The sequence below is a fragment of the Gouania willdenowi genome, chromosome 22, assembly GCF_900634775.1.
Source record: "Gouania willdenowi chromosome 22, fGouWil2.1, whole genome shotgun sequence".
NCBI lineage: Eukaryota > Metazoa > Chordata > Actinopteri > Blenniiformes > Gobiesocidae > Gouania > Gouania willdenowi.
This window is the reverse complement of record NC_041065.1, coordinates 18,321,719-18,345,724: the sequence shown is the minus strand read 5'-3', so window position 1 is coordinate 18,345,724 and position 24,006 is coordinate 18,321,719. Positions and strand designations below refer to the sequence as shown.

Sequence of the window (24,006 nt, the reverse complement as noted above, 5' to 3'; positions counted from 1 at the left end):
TTAACTATAACCAAAAAATACAAATTACACTTTGGAACAATTATATTTATATAAAGAAACCACAATGTACTTTAAGCAAATATATTATTTCTTCAACCCAATACTCTCAATAATTCGATATCTACAACTCTGAATATTAAGTAAGCATTAGATACCTTGGGAGGCTTGAGGACTCTCTGTTGGTGTTGCGATGGATCCTGTAAGTGTACAGATATCAGTGGGAGAAAATTCAGGCTCTCTGATTGGTCCGATGGGGGCAAATGGAGTTAGGATTGTTGAAGGAGACTGGTCAATACCCAAATTATGCAGATAGACCTGAAAAAACATGTTTTATTATAAATATCCAGCTCGAATCTAATAACTGTTCAAAAAGAATAAGCATACTACATTTTTCAAAAAATCTCAGTTTGTTCAAAGCTGAGAGGCGTTCACTTACTGGTATTCTTTCATCGATGTTGAGCTCTGGAGGCCTGCGACGCGGTGGTGATGTTGTTAGTTTGGATGTCCAGTGAGGAACATAATTGTCGATCTCCAGGCTGACAACAGAAGAAGCTCCAATTGAAGTTTGGTTTTTAACTCCACTGTAACTATCCTGAGAGTCTGAAAAGGTCCGAACTGGATCAGGAGACACATCGCTGAAGTGGCCAATGCTCACGAGATCTTTGGTCTTGACCTCCTGTTCTACTGGATGTTTGTCTGTTTGCTGATCTTTGTGGATCGACACAACCACTGTTCTAAGAGAAGACTGTGACTCCAGCGCTGCCGAGCCAGTATTCTCCCTCTCACTGGGATCGCTACCCACTGCTTCCCCTCTTCTTGGAGATGAGGATCCGGAAAGGGTCTTAGAGGAGCTCTGTGGCAGATCCTGGGTGGGTGGGCTGGAAACGAGAGGCTGTTGCAAACGTCTTGCCTGCTGACTCAGGATTTGGTTCAACGAATCAGAAACAGCATCATAGGCTTTCTTCTTTGGGGAGATGCCAGAAAAACCCTGGAGTGCCAGACTGTCAAACAGTGAGGGTTTTCCTGAACTCTGATTGACTTTCCAAGCATCAACTTTCTGCATATAGCTGAGGACTGGCAGTGACTGGACTTCTGCTGCGGCTTGCTCCTGTTGTTGATGAGCCGAGTCAGTGTGATGAACATCTGGTACAAGATCAGCTGGCTGAACAGGAGTCCCTGGACTCGACTGATTTGTGCTTTGTGTGTTGGACTGTATGTCTGAAAGTTGGCTAAATTTAGCCTTGGCACTGGATTTGGATGGAGCTTTTAAAACCCCTGGAGTGGATTGAGATTGTGGGAGGAAACCAAGGTAGGAGCCATCAATGCCCGTTTGGTTGCCTGAGGACCAAAGATCGTGCTCTCTCTGAATCTGTTCAACTCTTGTTGAATTTGGGCCTGTGTAAGCCACTCCAACTAAAGATCTATGCTCTCCAGGATAAGGAGTGTCAAAATGATCTGCTGGTGGAGGTGGTTTTGGCACTTGTTTCCTATGTTCTGCTCCATCTGTGCTGTGCCTCTCTGCTTCAGAGAGCAGCTCTCTGCGTAAGGCTTCACTGCTGTCGTCAGGCTGAGGGTTGCGAGAGCCTGTTGTGATGTTGCAAACCTCTGCTGAAGGATCGTAGATCTGCTCTCTGTCAGTTTGTTGTGTCGCCTGCTGGGCGTTAGAAGCTTTACCTGATGGTCCTTCTCTTGTCAACATGCTTCTACTAGTGCCAAGCTTGCCAATGTTATTAGTTTTCCACTCCTCTGTCAAAGATCCCGTGCTCCTAATAGAGGTCTCTGAGCCAGAGGACACGGCACTGCTGGTGGTACTGGGCAGGCTGAGCTCTTTCTCCAGGAGGGCCAGAAGTTGATGGGCAGAAACATCCTTACTTAGAAACAATGTTTCATCTTTACCAGCCTCTCTAAAGAAATCTGAAACCAATTTCTTTTGGTATGTGATACTGCTGTCTGCATCAACTTTAGTAGATCTCAGTGGAGTCTGAACCTTTTCTTCTAGTCTGCTTTGGTCCTTCTGCTGAGAAGGAGAAGACAAACTGTGTGCATGCTCCTCAGAAAGGATGGTTTCCTGATCCAGAGGGTGCTGGGACAAAGATTTGCTGAGATCTTGGGGTGGAAATGTAAATCTCTCCGAGGCATTGGAAACATCAGGGTAAGGCCTTGAAATGTGAAAATGACAAACTATATTAATAAGTTGCTAAATTTCAAAACAAAACAAAAAAAACTGAAGATTTTCAAAGGACAACATATTCCTCACCTTAAAGGGGCAAAGTCTGTGTCACTTTGTTGAAATAAAGAATATTCAGTGAAGTTATGTTGAGCTCTGGTGTTGTCCGGCAGCAAAGCGAGTGCTGGAGACAAATTACTGTCCTGAAAACCTGATGATGCAAAAAACATCATGCTGGTTAATTTAAGCAAGTTGTAACAGTGATCGTCTTATTCCTCCTAACTTCTATTTATGGTTTTAATTATCTCTAATCGACTGTGCCTGCGAGTTTGATTTTTACTATCAATTATTATCCAAACCAACACACACTAAAGGAAACAAAACCTTTTCTGTTGTTCGGAGCAAATAAAAGATACCACAGTAATAGTGTTGTTTTTTTGTTTTTTTTTTATCACCTAGTTGCAGAAGGAGCGTCCCTGGCTGGTGAAGCTGTAAGTTGTCAGTTTCCACTCTGAGCTGCCTCTGATTGACACTGCCATTGCTTTGACTCTGAACTCCCACATGGGTGATTGTTGTTAGTCCTGCCTGCGACGTCACATCAACATCTGCAGGTGGTGAAGAGGATGAAGCCTCCTGTCAAGAAAACAATTATTATTATCATTCAAAACCACACCTTTTTTTAATTCACTGAGCATACAAACAACATTAAATATAGGCACTTTTTCAGAGATTTAAAAAAAAAAAAAAAAAAATACAATTCTTTCTAGCTGTTGTTGCCTTGACTTTTTACAAGTGATCTGTCTATTGAACAAAATGTGAACAATGCAGTTGCACAACTATGATTACAAGTGCAGAGTACATTTGTCCTTACTGTAGTTAGAATATGAAATGCACAGTGGCTCAACTGACGATTCAGAAATGTTTAAGGCTTTCTTTCAGAAAGACTCGGCATCGGTACCGACAACGGGCTTGTAATCAGAGGGTCACCGGTTCGAATCTCACTCGGCCCATCACTGTGGGATGTTGAGCAAGTCCCTTAACCTCCAACTGCTCCCTGGGCGCCACAGCATGGCTGCCCACTGCTCCTCAAGGGATGGGTTAAGTGCAGTTAATTTGACAAAATAAAACATAAATGTATAACATTACATGTTACAAGAGGGCTTGGGGGGCTATGTATTAAGGCTGAACGACTGATTGCATTTGCGATAACGCGATATCATAAAATAATAAAATAAATCAAATATATTTTATTGCACAATTGTGACCATCACCAGCCCTTTTTTAATATCTGTTTATTTTATTTATCTATAGACTGTCCTAAGTTCAGAGAGTGTTTAAGAAGTGCAGTCCACATGTTTACATGTTTCATGAAACGTGAAGTTAGACGTAAAGCCACAGATTTGTTTGCTGTATGTATATTTTGTATTTATTTAAAGTTTAAATAAATCTGAAACTGTTTATTATGAAACAGATTGATTTGTGGGAAAAAAAAAAAAAAAAAATCACAATTAGATTATTTTCCAAAATCCCCTACTATGTATGTAATAACGCAGAGCGACAGCATTGCTACACTCAGTCAACCAAAGACATTTAATTAACTATTATTGTGCTCCAATAAATACCTACATAATTTATTTTCCTCTCAATGCTAACGTTGGCTTAGAGGAGTAGAAGTTTACACTGAAAGTTGGCAGGTAACATAAATGAACTGAGTATTGCAGCAGCCTTTATATTACCGTTTTTATATTTATAAATCAGTTTAAGCCTCAGTTATTGTGAGCAAAATGGGAGCAACAGGTTAAAATTAGCTCAATTTTAGACAAAGTTGACACCCACTACTCTTTAAATGTTGTATTAACATTTCAGGTCTATTTTAACACCAACTATGAAATATGCACTGTAATAAATGAAATAAATATGCGGCATAATACAGATATCACATACAGTGCATCGCTGTTTTTGAATAGTAGCAGTTAGCTTGTTAGCGACTAATGTCTAGCAGCCGCATACTCTGCATTGAGCAGCTACTTTGTATAATAACATCATTTTAAAACCGACGAAAATCTCAAATTTTAGCTCTGTTAAAGTTAAAGCTGTATATACTACCTGTGGAGGCTCCATAGCATTGCTTCTGTTGTTGACAGTCCAACTGAGCGCGCCTCCACTGCCGCGTCCCTTCAAGCCAGGAAGCGTTGCTAGGAAATAAGTTCAACTTTTCAACGAAGTCTCGCGAGACTTCGCGAGATTCTGAGAAAAGTTGAACCAAATTTGATTGAATGGCTAATGTGAAATGTTTTTTTGTTTTGTTTTTTTTGACATCGTCACACCTGTTTATCTACTGATTATAATTATTATTATATAGATAATAGAAAAAAAATAAATTACTGATGTAATTTGAACCTCTAAAATACGTAATCATGAAAACACAACCCAACTTAGAACATAGCGTTTTAAATTAGGGACAGTGCAAAAACCCAGTAAAATGTATTTTTTGATTTATTTTTTTAAAATCAAATTACAAAATCAAAAGGGTTAGGGGAACTAAAGCAAATGAATGTACAATGAATCTGGTAAGATGGATGACAATCACATCAATAAAAATGTTGGCAAATGAATATCACATTGAACTTAATTTACAGTAAAAAAAAAAGTGTATCTATATCTACTTATTTATTGCTAATTAATGATCATATATATATATATATATAGCGAGAGAGAGAGAGAGCACAATAATGTACTTTTTTCTGTTACTTATTGAAGTTTACATATAATTCCCAGAATTTATTTTCTCACTGTTCTACTTTTTCCAATTTTTTACAGTAGACGGGCTTTGTCACTATCCTTTGTTCTTATAACTGATGTTTATAAAAGTGTGCTAATACTTTTTTTAATTAAACGAAATAGATTATAATATAAATGAAGAAAATGCTAAATAAATTTTTTGGTGGAAAAGTTCTATATCTAAAAAAAAAATTATTAAATGTTTATCTGACTATCACATTCAAAGCTTTGTGTGAAAATACATTTTAAAATTTAAATGCATTGCACGAGCTCAGTAAATCCGTGTGGGGGCAGTAGTGAGCACATACGTGATGGCGCTAACTTCAATAAAACACCAGAAGAAAAGAAGTGAGTTTCAGTTCAGAGAGAGAAGAGCAGTACTCAGCTGGCTGCACTTTAAACAGCACACAAAATAATAACAAAAGAAGCTCACAAAGCTTGGAAAGCAGTCAACACAATGCCTCGAAAGAAGTGCTCACCCAAAGGTAGGCTGTGTGTGTGTGTGTCTGTTTGTGAGTGTTTAGTTTCGTTTTAGCGGAACATGATCCTTTAATCCATCCCAACCTCACACTACATACTCGATTATATCAATCCATTTTGTTTCCCGTTTCCTGAAATAACGGTAAATAACTTTAAATCGTAATATTTTACTTTTAAAAACTTAAAATTCTCGACTTTCATTCTGGCTGAGATTTTTGATTGGATATTAAGACTGTCACTCATGTTTCGTTATTAAAGGAGGCGGGGCTGTAGAGGTCTGTCATTAATAAACTAAAAATAAGATGAATAATGGATAGATTTGGATTCTTACTAAATGCTTCTAGCAATTACACTGGTTTCAGGAAAGTTGAGATAGAAATATGACTCAACAAGTAATAGTGCTATAAGTAGTAGGGCTGCACGACTATGGCCAAAATGATCATCACAATTATTTTTGATCAATATTGTATTCACGATTATAATCACAATTATTTATCATATGAGGAACAAAAGCTGCATTTTTATGGCACAGTTTTTAAACAAACAACTGTGTACAGTTTACAGTGCGAAATTAAGCTTTAAAATTGAATTATAATAATAATAATAATTAAAAAACGAAGAATTTAAAATGTACCAAAGGCTAAATTAATATTTACACTATTACAGAGTGCAGAGCCCGTATTTTAAATGTAAATATTGCCAACGATCAGGTTAATTTAATCGTGGCCACCAAAATCGTGATCACGATTCAAATTCGATTAATTGTGCATCCCTACTAAGTAGACTAGATTGCCCTTAGACATGTACTGCGTCCAAATAGTCCCTCCTATCTCCTTTCCTATCCACTGTTCTTTAACCCCCAGAAGTGTGTAAGTGGTGGTCATGATAAAGAAGTGTTCAAGTTTTCTTTAAACTGAGGAAAGGAGACGCGGCCGTCTGATTATTACGTCACCTAGCCTAGCGGAAGTCCGTCTGATCGTCAAAACAAACGTGATCACCTTTTCCTAACTCCTCTCCTAACACCTTTCCTTAACCCTGTGGATTTCCTGGATAGGAAAAAAGATAGGAGGGACTATTCGGACGCAGCCTTGGCCTTTTTCATGTTAAATTTTAGTCTCTTTTTTATATCTTAAGACCTGTGTGTCTGTGTATTTGTCGCTACTACTAAAGCTCTAATTTCTTTACCTTTCAAGTAACACAAAAGTCCTAATCAAGCAATCTCACTAATGCATTACTGCTGTCCACAAAACTGGTTTGTAATTGGGGGCTTGTCCGGGAACACTTCAATGTGGTTAGCTTCCCTTAAAGTGATAGTTGACATTAATTTGGTACACTTACATGCCTTGTTTGGGGTTTAGTTCTTTGGTATGTTGTGCTCAATTTCTGTGTCACAAGCCTTGGATGGACATCCTAGAAGGGGACCATAACATAAGTGATCCTGGACAAGCCCCCCAATCATGTTACGGCCCCCTCTAGGATGTCTTATCAAAGGTTTGCGATGCTGCAACATAAACAGGACGCTAAAACCGAAAAAGACTTTAAAATATTAAGAACACATGTTTTTAAAAAGTAGCAACATAATAAAGATATTCAAAGTAACAAAAGCCCAACTCATTAAAATAGACAATCCTAGGAAAGCTCAATAGGTGCGGACTAGAGAGATAAAGTGACCTACGATTTTTTCTTATTTGTTAGGTGGCAGTGTGGCTGTCAGGATGCCACAAAACTCCAGGCTGATACACACACACGTGAGTATGATTGGAGCCACATAACAGGCCAGTCTGGTTGCAGGTGATCCGCTTAGTGGCAAACCTGCAGTTATATCGTCATCTCAGATCCACAGCACGATGACGGCTATATTCCACTTTAGCTTTCACATTCTTTATTTTACAGCTGGAGCTCCACCTACTGTACGTCATGAAAGACAGTCGGGTGGAATCGTGCTTGTGTTGTTCCGTGATCAGTGATAAGCGTGTAAATAGTGTCATAAATGCTATCCCCTGTTCAGACAGTTGTTTTTGTTTATCTAGCAAAAAAAAAAAAAAGGTATTCTGACGGTCACGATGACCACAGATGGACGATAACCTCACATTCATTGATATTAGGGCCGATACTGATTGCTTTAGCCGATGACGGACAGCCGATTCTCTTGAACCGATACTACTTTTGCTCCCTCAATTTACATCATAAAAAAATACACAATGATGATAACAAATGATACGAGTCTCAATTTAAAAAAATTAAAATTTATTGAAATTAACAAAGGTCATGTAGAATGACAAGTTTTTAATATTTAACAAATATTAAAAACAGGTGATGTAGAATAAGAACAGGTAAAAAATATTTCTGCTCTCTGTAAATAATGTGGATCGGCGAACGCAGCAGCCCACATCGGCCGATGCCGATACAAGTAAAAAAACGCAAAAATCAGCCGATAATATCGGTTGGCCGATGTATCGGTCTATCACTAATTGATATGACAACGAGTAAAGCTGGTATCAAATTGAAAAATGCCCCTGTATTTGTTGATAAATAAATAAAACACTATGTCAGTAATTATTGATTTAAAAAAGGCCTTTTATTAGTTTTAAAGTATCACTATACTCACTATTGATGTTGGAAGTCAAACTTTTAAAAGTTTTTTTTTAAGGTTAGGCAGAAAAACAAATATTTTCTTTATTTTATCAGATTTATTTCAAGGCTTCATCCAAAGTGTGAACATTTTCCAATGTCCACCTTTATTTTTATTGATGTAGAATGAAGTAAACAGACTGTAATGACACTTCATCGTATGGGGAACACTTCATGTACAAACTGGGATCAGAATTTTTTAAACAATGGCATGTTTGTCAACTTTTACCTTAGGTTTTTACTGGTAAATATGTTGCTTCTTAGGCTTTTGAGCAGTTCCAACTCAATGGAAATGTATTTTCTTCACAATGTAGTGGCTGCTGAGTGTTTCATGTGCTGGTGTTTGCCCAATGAGAACTGACTTATCGCTCAGCTATGTAAACATACGTCCAGTGGGCAGTATTTATTTTTATAGCGCATCGATAAGGTCGTTGTAGCCCTGCAGGTTTGTACTCATTTTTTCTTTTAAGTTCCCAGGCCAGCAGGTTGAGTAATCACTACAGATCTCGGTTCTTAATTAAAGCCCTTAAAACCACAATTTATTACAAATCAGTCTAATGATAAAGTAAATCCTCTTCTAAAACCCCCAAACTCTCTTTTCACTGTGGAAATTTGGTAAATGTCATTTGTGAAATCTCTTAAATCTTGGATATATGTGAACAAAATGTTCATTTTTGTGGTCAAAATATACAGAAATGTCTCTTCTTTTTTTATCTTTCAGGAATCAATGGTGGATTACCTTAATGGACAAGCTCCTATGGGGTCCTTCCTTAATGTTTTCGCGCCTAACTTTTTTGGTAAGACCTCTACAAGTGTGCGTGTGTGCGTGTGCAAGTAAGTAACTGTATGGGCGTTAACTCAGAAGTGCATAAAAAAAGATACAACTAATATTATGTTATTAGGGCTGCAATGATTAGTATCTTCCTGCTGTAACACACCAGATTAGAAAAAGCAGTTCAATATATGACTAAGCATAAATAAAGCCTTTTCAACTCTAGGAGATCTACATTTAGTAGCTCTTTCAGAATAAAAGCACCTGACGAGCATTTTGTTTCTGTTTCACTTTGGCGTAAAGGCTTCAATTTTGCAAGACCCCTTGAAGACAACCTCATTTATTCGGATGAATATGATGATGATGATGATGATGATGACTACGATGATGACTGGTGTTCCCCATTTTTGGATAATAGACCTCGATCGCCAAGTATACAAATTAAAGAGCTGACGGATCAGGTAAATATTTTACTGTAACACATCTATTGACATTTAAAGTTACCCAAAGTCCCTTTTGTAGCATTTTTTTATGGACGTTTGGTTTTTTTTTTTTAACAAATTATATTGTGTTTTCCAGGAGGCAGAGGAAATTTATAAAAAACAGAGAGAGGAGGAGCAACGTAAGAACAGAACCGAAAGGAACAAGCGTAAAAAAATGGTCAGCGTTAAAAACTTAACAGTTGTCGATTCAACAATTTCTTTTGTCGTATTATTTTCACAATAATCTATTTCATTTTTGTTACAGCGTAAGAAAGAAAAGAAGCGGTCAGAAAAAGAAAACAGGGAAAAAGATGATGACGTGCCTGTAAGTCTGAGCTCGTTACATCCTCTGCAAACCTTGTTTTTGACATTTTTGTTTTACTAAACCTTCAGCCTTTATATATATATCAATAAAAATACTCATGTTTTTAGCATTTTTGATTTTTTTGTGAAGTAGACAGTTGGGAAAGATTGGGGAAAATAGCACTTATAATGTATTTTAGTGCAAAACAAGCTTGGAAAAAAAGCTATATTGAGATAAACAATATTGCATATAAGAAAATCTTGATACTAACTTCAACATTTGGACTTTTTTTTTTTTAGATGACATATATTAAGATGCTCTTATTTTCTCATTTCAGGAAGAGGAAGAGTCTGTATTGATGCCTAAACCCCTAGAAACTCCATTAGAAAACCCAACAATTGATAGTAAAGCTGAATCTAATGAGTCTAATACGAATTCTCATGAATTCCCAATTCAAACTGTGCCTCTCAGTGCTGCTGAAAGCAGTGGAAATAATGATACATTGAAAGCTGTGGATAAAAAGAAGAAAGATGTAATGGAGGAACAGGTTGGTGGAAACTTCAAAGTTTAGACACAACTCAAGTCTTCATTGATGTGTCGCCGTTTGTAAACCACTTTTTTACCTTTATGTGTTTCAGGAATTCGATTTAAAATTATCCGGTGAGGCCTCTTCGGGTAAAAGTGTACCTGAAAAGAAGAGTAATAAAAAGCTTCCTAAAGTGAAGAAAAGAGAGATAGATAAACCACCTGAAGTTCAGAAGAATGACCAAAAAAATACAAAGATGTTAAAAAAAGCTGAAGTTCATAAAGAGGAGGAGACGCACACAATCACCAAAGAGGTAAGACCTTTTTTTCTAGTGTTGGAAACCTTTTTTGTTGTTGTTGCTGCTGCATTGTTTAGTGGATCTGAGTAAAACACCTGTGTAACAGAGATCGGTGGATCCTCCTACAGAGGAATTTGCTAGAAGAAGCATCGAGCTGGCCGGTGAGAAAAGTCACACGTTTGATTCTTTGATCTTAAATAGATGAACTGAAAAGTCTCCTCTCCACCAGGTCTAGGGAATCGCTTGGCTGCGCTGGGTCAGTTTGAGATGGCAGTGACGTACTTTACGGACGCCATTAAATTCAACCCCACAGAATATAAGTAAGAGCACGATTAAATCAAGAATCCAACAGACACAGACGATACCAACCTTTGTTGTTCTGTTTCAGGTTATTTGGGAACCGGTCCCTGTGCTATGAAAGGTTAGAGCAGTATGAAAATGCTCTCAGTGATGCAGACGTAGCACTCTTCATGCAGCCGACCTGGATCAAAGGTTTATTTAGAAAGGGGAAAGCTCTCTTTGGCCTGAAGGTAAATCACCACCTTTGTGGAAGCAATTTGTCTCGTTAAAATCAGATAGATTGGATTTAATTGTGCAGTGGTTAAAGGCTTTTGAGTTCACGTCATTGTGGCTGATGTCAACCTCAGTGGAGATATTCTTCTTCTCGTCATTGTTTTCCTTTGAGTATTTGTGTCATTTTTGTGCACATTCAAGGACCTGTGTTGTATTCAGTCATCTGTTAAATAGATAAATTTTATTTATTTATTTGAGCAACATAAAAAAACACATTTTATGTACAATACGTAACACGTATTCAAAGGAGAAAGTGCTCAAAAGGAGTAGGCAGAAGTTGAAGGAACTTATAGGTGCCATCACAAAATAACATTTTAAACTTCACATTTGGTGTTTTAATATGTAAGACTACTATACAAACGTATACATACATATTTTTTTTAATCTTTTGTTCATTTGAAAACAAAAAGAATTGGAAAACATAAACCAGAATATTTTATTTTTTATTTTTTATGGTCCTTTAAACAAAAAGTAATCGAAAAATAAACCAGAATATTTTCTTTTTTATCGTTTGTTTGTTTTTAACAAAAAGTAATGGAAAAAACAAACCAGAATATTTTCTTTCTTTATATTTTTTTAATATATAAATCTATAATATATTTAGTTTTTTAGCATGCCCTTCTTATATAATTTTTTAAAGTGTTCAAAATTCGTACAGGCCATAATATTTTCATTTGAGCTATTCCATAGTTCCGCTCCACGTCTAGTGATACACATTCAGAGTCCGATAAAACAGTTTTTTGAAATTTGTTTGACCTCTCGCCATGTTTTCCTTTAATAATATATACATCAATTGAACTTGGAAAATACTCATTAAGATTAAAAATCTCCTTTTGAAATTTGTCCTGGACAATTCAAACCCTACACTTGGTAATGGTAAAAATCCTCTTAAACATCAGCCACATTGAATTAAACTAGTAAATGAATATAATTTAAAAGCATTATCAGGGTCATTGATCATCTGAAACATGAATCCTGTTTCTCCATCCCATAGTTTTAGAAGTGAAGAAGTTAGAAGTTTAGTTATTGTGAGTCGACTGATAGAAGCTAGAGACTGAAAGAATAACAAAACATCTGGAAGAGCTTTCCCCACTGTGTATGAATCTATTCACGGGCTGCACCGTTAATGCCTTTATCTCCACTCTTCTCCCACCAGAGATATTATGAAGCCTCACTGGTCTATAAAGAAGTGCTGAAGCTGGAGAGCTCTAGTGTTGAAGCTGCACAGGAGCTCAAACGAGCACACGAGCTACACCTCATGGTAGGAGGAGCTCCTTAGTTACAATTTTGAAGTTCACATTTTCACTGGAACAAAACAAAAGACATGGGAGTTTACAGCAGGGATATTCTACTAGTGACCCAATGTTTACCCAGGGGGCGGCCACTGGCCATGTTGCTTCTGTGTCAGAAAAGCTGAGGTTAAAAAATAAATAAATTCAAACACACCTTGAAGGCATCATTATATTCAACAGCTCTTTGCTTCCAAAGAGAGTGAAAACACATTGGGTCTTATTTCCTAAAGGTTTGTGTGCAGAGGTGAAAGTAATGGATTACAAGTACTTATGTTACTGTAAATGAGTTGCCTCTATGGGTACTAATCGGTCTAAATCGGTCATTTTACTTGTACTTAACTACGTTTTAAAATAAATAATTTGGTATATTTCTACACCCAACCGTTTCTGAGTAAAATATTATCTTTTGTATTTATTTTTTAATTTCCATTTCCTGGACTCTTCATAGTTTATGAAGCACATTGAACATGATGTATATGATCTTAATTGTTCCATTTCTGATCATGGCACTGATTTAGAGTTCATAAATTTAGCTATACTTAGAACCTGGTAATTTTTTTTACTTTGAATTAATTCTGTTATTATTTTGTATTTTGTTATTTTATTTTGACAAACCTTTTATTTTATACAGATGCCTTTATGGAAAATAAATTCAGTTCCAATTGTGCAAGAATTTGTCTTTTCCTTTTTAAGGTTATTACATGAGATGTTTACTGTATGCAAGGCAAAAATGTATTACCAGGGCAACGAAAGTAACTAGTAATTTTTACTATATATACTATATAATTGAGCTACTTTTACTTGAGTATTTTATGTATAACTTACTAAGTTGTACGCACTCTTTACGCCTCCGCATGCACATGTTGCAACAGTAGAATAAGTGTGTAAGATTTGTGCACTTTTCTCTCAGGAAATGGGCTTCAGCTGGTCGCAGAGCTCCGATGCTTTACAAACTCACGCGTCACTGGAGGCCGCCTTGGAAGCGCTCTTCATTGGTGAAAATAAACCACTCCCACAAGGTAAACTATTGTTCCGTATGCTTCCATAACAGTGAGAGTGACCATGGTTTTTACACAAGCTCGACATCTCGTTAGGAAACAGCGACGAGGCAGATCAGCCAGCGGTGCAGGAGGTAGAGGATGACGATGGAGAGTGGACGGTTCTAAAATCGAACCGTCTTCGAACGCAGCGCGACAGGAAGTTTGGCGGTCCAGAAGAAACACGATCCAAAGCTCAGTCGATGCCTCAACCAAAGAGTTTAGCTAAAACGTAAGCTCGCGTTTTGATGCAGGATACAGTCAAACTTAAACATTATTAATTTATCTCCTGTTGTGATTAAAGGGATGTTTTCCCTGTTTGGGTGGGAACTCTGAGACCATCTATGACCTACATGAAGCTCCGTGAGCTCTTCAGCAGGTAAAGTTAATGCTTGTTCATATTTGAGTAAAAACTACCATCCATGTGTGTCGCTTTTCTAGCTTTACACGTGTTTATTGGAACACGACTGAGGCAGTGAAATGGGAATGTCACAATTATTGTTTGGAAAGCAGCAGTGTTAAGTTTTATTGTCTAAAAATAGATTCAAACTTTGGTTTCTATCCTAACGTGTTTACCTAGAATTAAAAAATAAATAAATCTTTATTTTTAGGCAAACACATTTACATCATTAAATATCTCTATAATTTTTATGGCTGCAATCAATGTTTTTTCTATGATATATCACTTTTATTTTTATATTTATTTTCACATTGCTTTAAAAAGAATTACATATTTTTTTCTTAATTGAAACTACATTTGGTGTCTAAAATGTTAGTGCTTTTATCACTCACCTGAATGTACTAAATAAAATGTATTGTTATATCGTTACAACTACATCTTAAACTATCAGACAGATGGGTGTCCAGTTCTGAACTTCCTGACACATGGCTTTAGACATTAAACAGTTCAGTTGCAAGTAAAAAAAAAAGGTTAAATTGCAGACTCGATACATGTTTCTGAGCAGGGGTGCTCGAGTTTGGTGTCAGGGAAAAGAAAGAGAAGATTTTCGGAAAATTCTGATATTTACGATCATTTAAAAAAAAAAAACAAGTCAAACAAAAACAGCAAAACAAATGGGCTACATGCACGCTTCACTTCCATGTTTGAGTGAAGACCGTGAAAGAACTTCCGGTTCCTAATCCTACTGTATTATAACAAATGACTATAGTTTTCATTTTAATCTCTTGCAACTCTTTCACTGACCGTTTTTCCCGTTTATTCAGAGTTGCGCCACTTGTTTTATGTTTAGCTAGGCGCTAATGCTACGTTAATAGCTACAGCTATGTTTTGATAGCATTTCTTACTTTGTATAAAACCAAACTTGTTGCTGATGGTCATCTCCTCCATCTAGTCGTGGTCAGGACTTGGTATATCCATTTCCTCCTCGGGGTCCTCAAAGGGAAAATCTAGTCATTCTCTTCGTTCCCAAACACCAGGAAGAGGTGCAGGAATGGAGTCAATATTGTAGTGCATTTGATCGCTCCTTCATGTCGGTGTTAGGGTTTATCTCTCCGGATGTTGTTGATCCCCTTTTTTCGCAGCTCATCCTCTTGTGGGAACGTAAAAAAACTCAAATCAGAGTCACATCAAGCTGAAGCTGTACACCTAGGAACACAACAGTGGTATGTTGGTGTGCTATCTCCTCCTTTTGGATGTCATCGTGTAGAGAAACAACAACAATAAAATGAAACTGTGAAAAACACGTTTCAAAAGTGTGACGGCTCACTTCTCCACTGTTTTGTTTGTCCAAAAGTGATAACGGGAAACACTTCATCGGTCTTATTTTCAACCGGAAATACGTCACGTCTCACTGTGCATAAAGCCCATTCATTAGCCATATTTTGTTTTGTAGAAATTAATAATTAGGGTGAAATGGTCCCCTGAAAATTGTTGATAAATGGTTGTTTCTAAAATGTAATGAATAGTTGTCAAACTTTATAACAAATTTATCGCAACTTGTTGCAAGAACTCCTAATTTTTCCAAAGCCTTGTAATGTCATGCAAATAATTTTAAACAATTACCACAAATGAAATGACATAATATAACAATTAAGAAAATTGTTTAAGGAAGTCGCAGCCCTGGTGGTTATGATATGTGTAACTTATTGCTTGGATATTGTAAATTACTTCACTTATTTTGTGTGTGGCATAATAATGATGAAAAAATACCGCCTTAAAAAAGATTTTTCTGGCCTGCTTGAGATCAAACTGAGCCCTGAACCAAAATGAGTCTGACAGCTCTGGATTATCATTAGAGGGTTGTTATTGACTTCTTTAATCCAAGAAGCATTTGAAGTCCTACGACATACTGGATGTCTTAATCCCAGCTGCTCGTTGTATCTGAGAGTTCAGTTGATGATTAAAATGAATCACTGATCGTGCACTGAAACTGGTTTCCTCTCATAGAGCTGGGACGGTTTACAGCATTAAGATGCTGCTGGACCAGGAGTGTGCCTTGGTGAACTTCAGCAGGAAGGAAGACTGTGAGCGAGCCATCCAGTACCTTAATGTATGGGTTTTCTTTGAATGATACAACATAGCGTAATGATGATGAGCACTGCGTTTGTCATGACATACAGACTCTTTCCAAACAATTAGAATATCATGGAAAAGTTGTTTCATTTCCATAATTCTAGTCAAAAAGTGAAACTTTCATAGATTATAGATTCAGGGCCCACAATTTAAATGATTTCAAGTATTTATTTGTTTATTTTTACATAATTTGGGCTTCCAGCTCATAAAACCCACGGAAACAGGAATTCAAAACAATAGAATACTGTGAAGAAATCAACATGTACTTCTCAGATTGTCTTTCATTCTGGAATCAAGGTCCAAGGGTTTGGAGGAAGACGTGTGAGGAACAGAACCCAAGCTGCTTGAGGTCCAGTGTGAAATATCCAGTCAGTCATGATTTGGGGTGCAATGTTCTGTTCTGTTCCTCACACGTCTTCCTCCAAACCCTTGGACCTTGTTTCCAGAATGAAAGACACACTTTACTTTCATCATAAAAGAAGACCATGGACCACTGGCTAACAGTCCAGTCCTCCTCCTCCTCTTTTTTTTCTGCAAAAACTGAGAAGTAAATGGTGATTTCTTCACAGTATTCTAATTTTTTTAATTCCTGTTTTTGTGTGTTTTATGAGCTGGAAGCCCAAATTATGTAAAAATAAACAAATAGATACTTTAAATCATTTAAATTGTGGGCCCTGCATCTATAATCTATGAAAGTTTCACTTTTTGAATGGAATTATGAAAATTAAACAACTTTTCCATGATATTCTAATTTTTTGGAAAGGGTCTGTAAGATTTCCCTTTAAGTTAAACCTCTGATCTGTTTTAGGGAGTGGTTGTTGACGGCGCTCCGTTGACCGTCAGACATCCCTATAAAGTCCACACAGGAATCGGGTAAGAAAACCTATAGTCAAGGTTCACCAGTGACTGAGAAATTAACCATAAACCTAATGTTTGCCTTTATAGCAACGCGAGCAAAGAATGCTTCTTCTGGAGGACGACGGGCTGCACTGAGCCAGACTGCACCTACAAACACATCCCGGAGCATAAAAACATGGACAGGGAGCGGTTTACCAACCGACTGGGGAATGCTTGGAATTCAAAGTGATCCACGTGTGTAAAATCAGCCAATCTCATTTAAAAACAGGCGGTGAGGTGAAATCTGATGCTGGTTCCTCCATCGACCTGCTTTGATGTTTCAGTGCAGCTTTTTTTTTTTGTTGAGTGGGTGTTTAACATAAACCTTTCTGTGAAGAGTTAAATTAAATTTTTGGTTGTGGAGATTTGGTCACAAAAGTGAACAAATGCATCTGAAAACATGGTGATTGACTGGCTACAGGATGTAATACAGTTTTTACCTCCTGAGAATTGAAACTTTCAGACATGTTGACATAAAAACACAAAAAAAAACATTTTCATTTATTTTATCAGGCTCTAAACAGCCCTAAATGAACACCCACCAACAAAAAACACCCTAGTTATAAATGTGTGTCAGTAATCTGTTCATTACTTGGCTGTGTTTAGGCATTCATTGTCCGTCCCATTCTGTTCAACCATAATCCACTGGTAGCTTTTGATCTCATGCATTGTCTGTGCTTGGATTTTTAACAAGTTATAAAGTTTTCAGTGGAAATTACCTCTAGGTGGCAGCAGTGCATCCATCCCTGGACTGGGATTTCAAACATTTTCTTTAAATCTTTTAATTGCCATTATTTATTTGCACAAGTTTGTTGTGAAAGTTTTAAAGGTCTGTTTCTGTTTAACCATCCTGAGTAGAACTGCACTTTAGCTTGATCCCAGTCAGGATTAACAGATGCACATTCATTCATCGCTTTGGTGAATTTAAACTAATTAATTCCCCCTGGTCATCAGAAAGTGTAACAAAAGTTGAGGGAAAATAGATTTTATGTCTTCCACCATCTCCATAGAGCAGCCCAGCTCCAGACAGCTGCTGTTTTGCTGCATTTTTGTCTGATATTTCATCTTTGTTTCATCTCACATAAATGTAAAATGTTGGACAATGTCTTGGTGTTGAGGACTGTTGGTGGCAGTTAAACTTACATGACCTTGATGCTTAAATGCAGGGTTTTAACAACATATTTTCATTCCAACAATAAGAAAATAAAGTTAAGTTATATCGTAGTTCCTTTAAAAGATTTTATGAATAGGTTTTGATATTAAAAAGTTTTTTTTGTTAAATGTCAATTAAAAAAAAAATGCATTTTATTTCGTGATTAAAACAAATTAAAGTCTATAAAACTATAACTTATTTTTCTAGTCAACTTTACATGATACATTCAAGGACTATTGGAATTTTCTTAACGGTCTGAAAGGTTGTTTTTTTTTTTTTTCCCCCTCTTCGCTTTTTCAATGCAATAGAGTTCAAACTGGGTCTTACCAAAATTACGGTTGGTTTTCTGGATGCAAACTTAAATAAATAAAAATGTAAAATTGGGGACAGATGCAGCATTGCTTTCAGTTTGTATGTTTAATTATCTTATCTGTATACATACTATCCACTTCCTCTGGTAGAAACGGACTTGCATGAGCTTTATCTCACGTTAGATTTTTTTACAATTTAATATGAGGGCATATTTATTAAAAAAAAAGTAAATATTTACTGACGAAATTATACAAAAGCTGAGCTATTTACTTTGTTCTACACATGTATTAACTTAATTTACTGTAATAATCACAGTAAATACAACCAGTTTAATAAGAACCACGTGTGCAATACAGATTTCCTTGTTTTTATAATTACATTAGTAATTGTAACAAAGCTGATATACAGTAAGTGCATGATTATTGCTACAAAGCGTTTTATTGTAAGTACTTTCCTCAACTGGCATAGTTCCCACTCCAACACAACGATCAGGTTTTCGTCTCCTTCCAATCAGTGTGTGATGTTGTAGACCACGTCCCCAACCTGAATAGTCCCCGTCTTCTTCACGACGTGCAGCTGTCCAAACAGAGGAGACGTTTTGTAGATGTGCTTCTCAGACGGTTTGCACATTCGGTAGCTAAGGATCAAAGACAGACGTCAGAGTCAATGCAATGGAAGGTAAAAACACCCCACGAGCTGTCATCTAGACAGTTTTTCTGACTGCTTTGATTTTAGCTCTTCTGTCAATAAATATCCTTTTCCCCTTTTTTTTTTTAACACTTTAATCAAATTTTTGTCCTCTAACCTTTTTTTTTTTTTTTTGCCATTTCCTTCAAATAACCTAACCTTTTGCCCAATAAGTACCTTTCCTTTCCAATAAATATACAGTTTCCTTTTTTCCCTATACTTTTCCTCTTTCTGTTCCACATTTTTTCCCTTTTTCACTATCGTTTGCTACATTTTGCTATTACATATTAACTGTTTCCTCTTTTTGCTACTCTTGACTATTTTGGCCCATTTTAGTCACTTTTCACTTTTTTCTTGCAACGTTTTTGCCACTTTTGGACCATTTTATGGTTCTTTATTTTTTATCACTTTACTCATCGCCGGTCACAGACTTTATCATCATTAGCCTCTGCTGCTGAGTCGGCCCCGCAGCAGCGCTGCCTGGCAGCGTTATCTGTCAGTGTCCCTCGTGCGTTTTTCCTCCTGTCCATTTTTCCCTGACTTCTAGGTAAAGTAAGCAGACATTTTGCCAGTCACGCCTATAAGATCCCACCCCTGCTTGGCTCATGCAGTGATTGACAGCACTGTCTCTGAGCCAATGATTGATTGACAATGACAAAACAATGGACCAATAATGCGTGTTAATGGCCGCTGGCCACAAACTGCTAGCCAATGATGAGTGGCTCAATAGGAGGGTCACGTACTGAGTTTACCTCCACACTGAGATTATAACCCTAACCTAATCCCATAAACAAACAAAAACACGTGTCCGTTCACTTTGAAAACAAAACAATTTTTTTTTTTTTTTTTTTTTTAAGCAAAAATTCATTTTCCTGTGGTGCGCACATGCACATATACAAACTCAGTACATGACACCGGTATGCCAGATGCCCAGTCCATGCCTGGTTCTACCTCAGGTGTAAAATGGTTCCACACTTTTGAGACTTGAGGTTAGTTCGTCTGCTGTTTCGCAATTCATCACAATGTAAACAGTGAAGCGACACCACACCCAGCAGTTCGTGTATGGTACTGCAGCAAAAATGAAGCAGAAAGTGGCCGCCGGCCTGATTTTATTATGAATTTACAACATTCAACGACACAAATCTTTGGAGTCAACATTATTAATTATGTTACTGTTCATTTTTGCATTATTGTATGTTACAACATTATGGTTGGTGCAAATCTAAAGAAAGTCTATATTTTTCTTTTGCCCCCCCCCGGCAAGAATGTCAAACTCTGCCTGTGTCTGACGTCACCTTTTCAGAGTATCCAGAGGCTCCTTTCTGGTGATTATTCCTGTTTCTGGATCCACTGTGGTGAGAACACATCTGGCAATGACAAGAAAACAAAACAAGTGTGTATTTAAATCATTTGTCACAGAAATCAAACACCAGAAGCTGAAAAAGTGGGATTCGGTCATTAGATGCTGCGTGTGTGAGGAGACATCCGCTGCATTACCTTCCACATGACATCACACGCTGAAGTCGCACGCTGCCGATCTGAATCTCCTCCCACGAGTCCTGAACAAGTAAAGCGATGAGGATACATTTACTGGTCACAGTGAAAGGAGATGGCTCTTACTCGGAAGAAAAGGACCAAATGACAATATTCCAGTGCAAGCAGGGAAGAAGTCAGATGAACATTTTGTGGTACTTTATATGTTGAGAAAAAGTGAAGATGGCACCTCGTCATATGCCTCACAGTCGCTGATCACGATGTTGGGGCGGAAACGCTCCACCGTCACGTCTTTCTCCAACCGGCTGCTGAGATCCTTCACAGAGGCCTCTGAGAGCAGCATCACTGGTCCAACATCTGAGTAGGCCACCTGCTGTAGCAGATGATGGAAAGAGTGGGAGCGTACTGATGAATCCCAGATAGTCTGAACAATCAGGTGACGTTAAAACAACAAAGTTACCTCGTTCTGTGGAAAGAGAGGCTCAATCTTTACCGACATCCTGCCCGTCATCTCACGCTCAAAGTGCACCAGACGAAAGGTTTTCCCGGCGTCGAGATACGACGTCAGCCACTCGGATGTTTTATCACCACAATCCCGGCCCTGGATGTCGGCGCCAAAGACTCTGTGTAAATGAAGCTTCATTTGTACAAAACCCATCGTTTAAAAAGATTCAACTGATATAAAGCTTAATATTTTAAGGGACGAATTAAAGACTGAATTACAGATGAATCATTTCAAGGATAAATTAAGGTTTGATCGATTTCAGGTTGGATGAAATTAAGGCATGGCTTGATTGGTATAGTAGAAATATTAAGGGCCGTATTTGTCAGGAGACCTGCAGTTGATGACGGCGTTTCCCCTCTGATCGATGGGGAAGCAGAGCTCCTCCATGTTGGGTCCACTCAGACACAACAGACCCCCCTCACAGGTCAGAGACACCATCACCAGCCGAGGCTCCTGCCTGGCTGTCACCATGTGACCGTCCTCTGTCACCACCATCCAGTGTCTGCCAATCAGAAGCAGGGACTTCATTTTTTTTGACACCATCACCTCAGACATGTGTGGTTTAATCAGCGTCTGGACTCTGAAAACTGCACAATGAGCTCCCACAGACTCCTCCAAATAAAAGACAGGAGCGCTGACATCACAGGTTGCCACGGAAACCGTCTGACTCACCCAGAAATTCCAGATTTACATGTTTTATTTTTATCCATTTTTTTTTTTTTTTTTTTTAAGCTATGCACAAAGATATACAAAGACTGTTTGTTTCTGACATGTCGTACTGAGCTGGCATCTTTTCATAATCCTTTACTTTTCTTGTACATTTATGTCTCACCTGAAGAAAGGAACATTTTCACTGGGAGGTTTGAAGTATTTGATGAAAAAGAAACCAATAAGAAGCCTACTAAGTTGTATGTTTGCTAGAAAATGCCAGAAAGACCAAAAAGAGATTTAAACACAGCCTCTGAGGGAGATATTAACCATGTTAGCTAGAAGTACAGTTGTCAAAGGTCCTGATGAAGCAGCTGGTGAGTATTTGAGTAAATTCTGGGGTTTTTTTTCTTCTAGATTTACTCTTGAGCTCAATCAAGCAGCTTATGTCCCTCTCACTCAGAGGTAAAATACTGTGATCCTGTGTTATTTTACTTATCAGTAGCTGATCAGTGCATTTAAAGCAGGATTTAAGCACTTTTGCTGCTTAAGCAATTTGAAAATCAAAATAAACATGAATACAAGAGGAATATCATTTTATCTAGAATATGATTTTACTTTAAAATGTAAAAAAAAAAAAAGTAATTCAAATAAACCCCCTGATTTATTGTTGTAATTGGGGCTTCATGAATAAAGTTCAATTGAAACCCAATTACAAAGTTTTTAAAAAAAAATTACATTTTGAATGTTGTTTTATAGTTTTTAATTTAATATCAAATGTACAGTTACATTTAAAGGTGATATACATTTAGAAATGCAATTGTAAATATGCTTTGAAATGCAATATTTCATATTAAAATTAAACAATCTTCAGAATAAATGTGGAACTATATGTATTAAAGGAAACACTTGACCAACATTCCAGCTAAAATAAACACAAACATTAATAAGATTTAAATAGAATTACAATTTATCAAGACCATTAATTAAATTATGATGTGAAATGTATCGTATTTTATTTGATTCATAAATAATTAATGTGTATAAGTTTTGATGTATCAATCAATCTTTATTTGTATAGCGCCAAATCATAACCATTTATCAGCCACTTCAGAACATGGCTAAACAAAGTGCACAATTCCATTCTAAAGTGCTAAACAGAACACCACTGTGCACTCCCACAATCCTTTGCAGACGGCTTCCCCTCCATGGCTGCCACAATATATACGTATATACACAAACATATGTATCCCACACCCAACATGAATTCATCATGGCGGCAAGGAAAACCTTCTGTTAAGCAGCAGGAACCTTGTGTGGATCCCATTCCTATGATGAACAGCCATCCACGTTATGCTGTGTTGGGTGTGTGCATGTGTGGACGTATGCATTACATAATTATTCTGAAAATTGTATTTTAAAAAGAAATGTACACAAGTCAAATTCACAGATAAACAATATTAAATAATTGTATTTTTCACAAATTCGTAGTACTTTAATGGAATCAAAACAAAGTAGAACAGCATAATTATTGCTATAAAAAAGTTAACATAAAATAACGTAATTAAAATTTTTTAAAAAGTATAAAGTTTCCGAGTCGCTCGTCTTTCCTGGTGCTCTTTAGTCCCTCTACATTAGCACAGGTGTTTGGTACTCACCGGTCCTGCAGACGTGCAGCCTTCAGGCCAAACCTGACACACTCTGCCCGGGACACGGACGCACCCTTCCCGGACTTCAGTGGATGGATCAGCAGCTGAGACACTTTGCCCACACGGACGGCTTTCTCCGACCTCCACAGGTACTTATAACCCAGACCGAGTCCCAGAACCACCACCACCCCGGCCCCACCGGCCAGTAGGACGGCCTTTCTGTTGTGGAGCAGTTCCTTCACGTCCATGTTGGACTGCTAGTTTGTGGCGTTTGTGGACCCTGAACTTTTCTACACAGAAGACCCCTGCAGGCGTGAGGCATTCATGGACCCTCGGTCAGTAAATCTCGTCTTTTAAAAACGGTCCTAAGAAATTTAGTGACGTCAGTAAAACTATAGGTAGCATCATAGTATATCAATTTATATCCTTACACAATATCTTAAATGTGTTTTTCTTAACCATTTCTTTTATTTTTAGAAAACCCAATTTAAAGAGTTACCTAATAAGCCAAATCAGCATTATCAGTACGCATGCGCGATTCCCGGGTCCTGCTGTTTTGTAAAAACTATAGGCGCTTTTTGAAATGACAATGCCCAAGCGAGGGTCACCAGTTCTTACTTCCTCTTCCCAGTAACAACGTGTCCACGTCTATTACAATATTCTTTTAAAACATCCACTTTACAACGCTCAAAATATTCAATATCTTTGTCAGACTCGGCCATGTTTACGTTTTATGATACGAGCTAGGCGGGAGCTGGGTAGTCCTGACCTTTGACCCGGACCAG

At 37.4% G+C, this 24,006-nt stretch overlaps 2 protein-coding genes across 3 annotated transcripts; one reads left to right on the top strand and one right to left on the bottom strand.

Annotated features, from left to right (window-relative positions):
• The first annotated feature begins 5,281 nt into the window (after positions 1–5,281).
• Positions 5,282–17,257, top strand: LOC114456214 (RNA polymerase II-associated protein 3). The gene is made up of 18 exons (XM_028437843.1): positions 5,282–5,433; positions 7,124–7,176; positions 8,781–8,856; positions 9,135–9,292; positions 9,411–9,491; positions 9,579–9,638; positions 9,955–10,164; positions 10,256–10,456; positions 10,548–10,602; positions 10,671–10,761; positions 10,830–10,971; positions 12,171–12,275; positions 13,217–13,325; positions 13,401–13,575; positions 13,648–13,722; positions 15,751–15,853; positions 16,685–16,749; positions 16,822–17,257. The coding sequence occupies exons 1-18, from the start codon at positions 5,406–5,408 to the stop codon at positions 16,961–16,963; spliced, it is 1,929 nt and encodes a 642-aa protein (XP_028293644.1). The 5' UTR covers positions 5,282–5,405; the 3' UTR covers positions 16,964–17,257.
• A 1,067-nt stretch (positions 17,258–18,324) lies between these two features.
• Positions 18,325–24,006, bottom strand: marc1 (mitochondrial amidoxime reducing component 1). 2 transcript variants are annotated; one of them, XM_028437845.1, is made up of 7 exons: positions 23,231–24,006; positions 21,256–21,426; positions 20,880–21,042; positions 20,649–20,792; positions 20,423–20,484; positions 20,221–20,292; positions 18,325–18,875 (listed from the first exon to the last, which is right to left on the bottom strand). In XM_028437845.1, exons 1-7 carry the CDS (start codon positions 23,467–23,469, stop codon positions 18,749–18,751), a joined length of 978 nt encoding a protein of 325 aa, XP_028293646.1. In that variant the 5' UTR covers positions 23,470–24,006; the 3' UTR covers positions 18,325–18,748. The 2 variants fall into 2 exon arrangements, with proteins under 2 accessions (XP_028293646.1, XP_028293647.1); XM_028437846.1 differs by having other exon boundaries at positions 20,649–20,789.